Source organism: Kryptolebias marmoratus, unplaced genomic scaffold (genome assembly GCF_001649575.2).
Source record: "Kryptolebias marmoratus isolate JLee-2015 unplaced genomic scaffold, ASM164957v2 Scaffold109, whole genome shotgun sequence".
NCBI classification, from domain to species: Eukaryota; Metazoa; Chordata; class Actinopteri; order Cyprinodontiformes; family Rivulidae; genus Kryptolebias; species Kryptolebias marmoratus.
In genome coordinates this window covers 1-2,104 of record NW_023665843.1, presented here as the reverse complement: position 1 = coordinate 2,104, position 2,104 = coordinate 1, and the positions used below count along the sequence as shown (strand labels likewise).

At 49.3% G+C, this 2,104-nt stretch overlaps 1 protein-coding gene across 1 annotated transcript in view; it reads right to left on the bottom strand.

The window, feature by feature from the left end:
* Nucleotides 1–2,098, bottom strand: part of LOC108228619 (zinc finger protein GLI2-like) — a 5,526-nt gene extending 3,428 nt beyond the window's left edge. Inside the window, exons 1-2 of the mRNA XM_017404204.3 lie at nucleotides 1,884–2,098; nucleotides 332–677 (exon numbers count right to left, since the gene is read on the bottom strand). Coding sequence (XP_017259693.2) covers nucleotides 332–677; nucleotides 1,884–1,958 — 421 coding nt within the window. The 5' untranslated portion in view covers nucleotides 1,959–2,098. The remainder of the gene's footprint in view (nucleotides 1–331; nucleotides 678–1,883) is intronic.
* Nucleotides 2,099–2,104: the final 6 nt, after the last annotated feature.

Here is a 2,104-nt window from a genome sequence, read left to right as displayed (position 1 = left end):
GGTAGCAAAGCTGCGCTCTTCTTCGTAGACATTGAGTTTGGCTGCAGCTGCACACAGTTGCAGCGCCTCCTACAGGAAACTGGTGGAGCTACGCAGAGAACCACGCCGTTCAAAAGCCTTGTTTGGATTCAGGTTTTTATAAAACACTGAGGTCCGGACCTCGGGGTCCTCAGTGGGAGCTACGGCCCTGCTCACTTGATGATGTCACAAAACACAGGAAGTGAGATCCTGTTTTCTTGGGTAACTATGGTTTGTGCTTTTATTTTGAAACTTGGCAGAGTTCTGACCTGAACACAAACTGATGTTTGTGTTTCTTTAACCACATCCTCACCTGTTGTTGGTATGGGTGGCAGCGTGGGGCCGTGGACCGGGGGTGTTGGGGCGTTGGCCCACCGACACGAGTCCCTTACCGCCTTCAGCTTCTCCTTCTTGAGACACTCCAGGAACTGGCTGGTACTGAGCTGCTTCCTGAGATGGAGGCCCACCGCTGCGACCCCCCCGGAGGACTCCTCGCAGCCCGGGGACTCCAGGAACGGCAGGTCGTCCAGGGTGCTGAGGTCCCCCAGGCTGCCCCCGCTGAGCGCCGCCGTTTCTACTCCACTGTCATTGTTGGTGCCAAGAGGTGATGGTTGGCTGCTGCATGATGACTGACCGCCAGGACTGGGCTGATGCATCTGCTGCGAGGAACAAGGGGGGGATTCATGATGAAAGAGGCTGAGATAAACAGAAACCAGTTTGTCCCAAAAACTTTTTTTCTTCAGCCAAACAAAAGTGGAACAGCGGTTAACATGCAGAACAGTGAATCACAGGGTCTTTTATCCGCCCCCGGCCTAATTGTAAATAATGAGTGTTTTTTGGGAGGGGGAGGGGTGGGGGAGCACAGATTACAGGCTGTCTTAGTCTGTCTGTGAATTAAAAATGGGCATGATGAAAGGCTGCCTGAGACCTGCTGGGGCTTTGAGGTGACGCCTTTCAGTTTCAGGCTTTTATTTCCCTCCACAGCTCCACATCGTAGCTGTTCATGGGGCGGGTGATAATGTAGTTGTCTGTTTATTTGCTCTTTACAGCTCAACAACATCTGATCCTATTTAAATGTCAGTGAACCATTATGGGTGATTAGGAGAAAATGACCAGTTTCAGGCTTTTTTATTTGTCACTAAAATATATTTCAGGCTTGCCTTTCATGGCAGTGGGAGATCATATAGGTGTCTGTGTATTTGTCTGTCTGTTAGCAAAATATGTTGTGAGCCACTGGACAGATTTGATGGATGTAGAAATACAGCTGATTAACCTCTGGAGTCGGCCTGATTAAAGATGGCCGCCGCAGCTAATGGACAGTAAACTCTGTGGATGAAGTGTTGTAGAAGAAAACTCAAGAATCCACAGAATAAAAGCATGAAAACATGAACATCCTGTCTGCAGGAACTCCAATAAGTGGACCTCCCTGGGTTCTGATGGGTCTTTGGATGGATAAAAGGTTCTGAGACGTTCTTTAGAGACCTCATCGTGTGTTTTAATAAACGTCCACACCACTGCAGCAATAAGAGTTCATGTCTCAGGGATCACTCTCAGCTACTACCACACCGGACTTTAGCTCCACATCTCTTAAACTGTGTTTGCTCAGGTTGATTAGCTGTGACGGCCATCTTGAATGTGTAAAAAGAGAAAAGGAACTTGGAAGATGGTGTGAAATGGTGAAGAATGAGTAAAAAGCTGTATGTGAGCTCACCTCAGTAAAGTCTGTCCATAAGGAAGGTTAGGAAGGAGAAAAGCATCAAAACAAAATGTTGGTTCAGTTTACTCCGTATAATCTGTGTGGGGTCATAATCCCACAGATTACTGGTCATTCTGTCAGGGAAACCACACTACAGTCACGTTCTCACCGCAGAGTTTTCAGTCTTAATGGGTTTGATGTGCAGGTAGTCCTCCACGCCTCTGGGGCAGCTGTCCCCTGACATCTTGTCCTCCCTCTGGAGCCTCTCATTCTCTCCGTTCTCCCTGGGTGCTGGCGGTCGGGGCGGCAGGTCGCTGCGATGCTTCTTGGTGACGTGGGCCTCCGGGCCATGAACCGTTTTCACATGCTTCCTGAGAGAGCTGGGGTCCG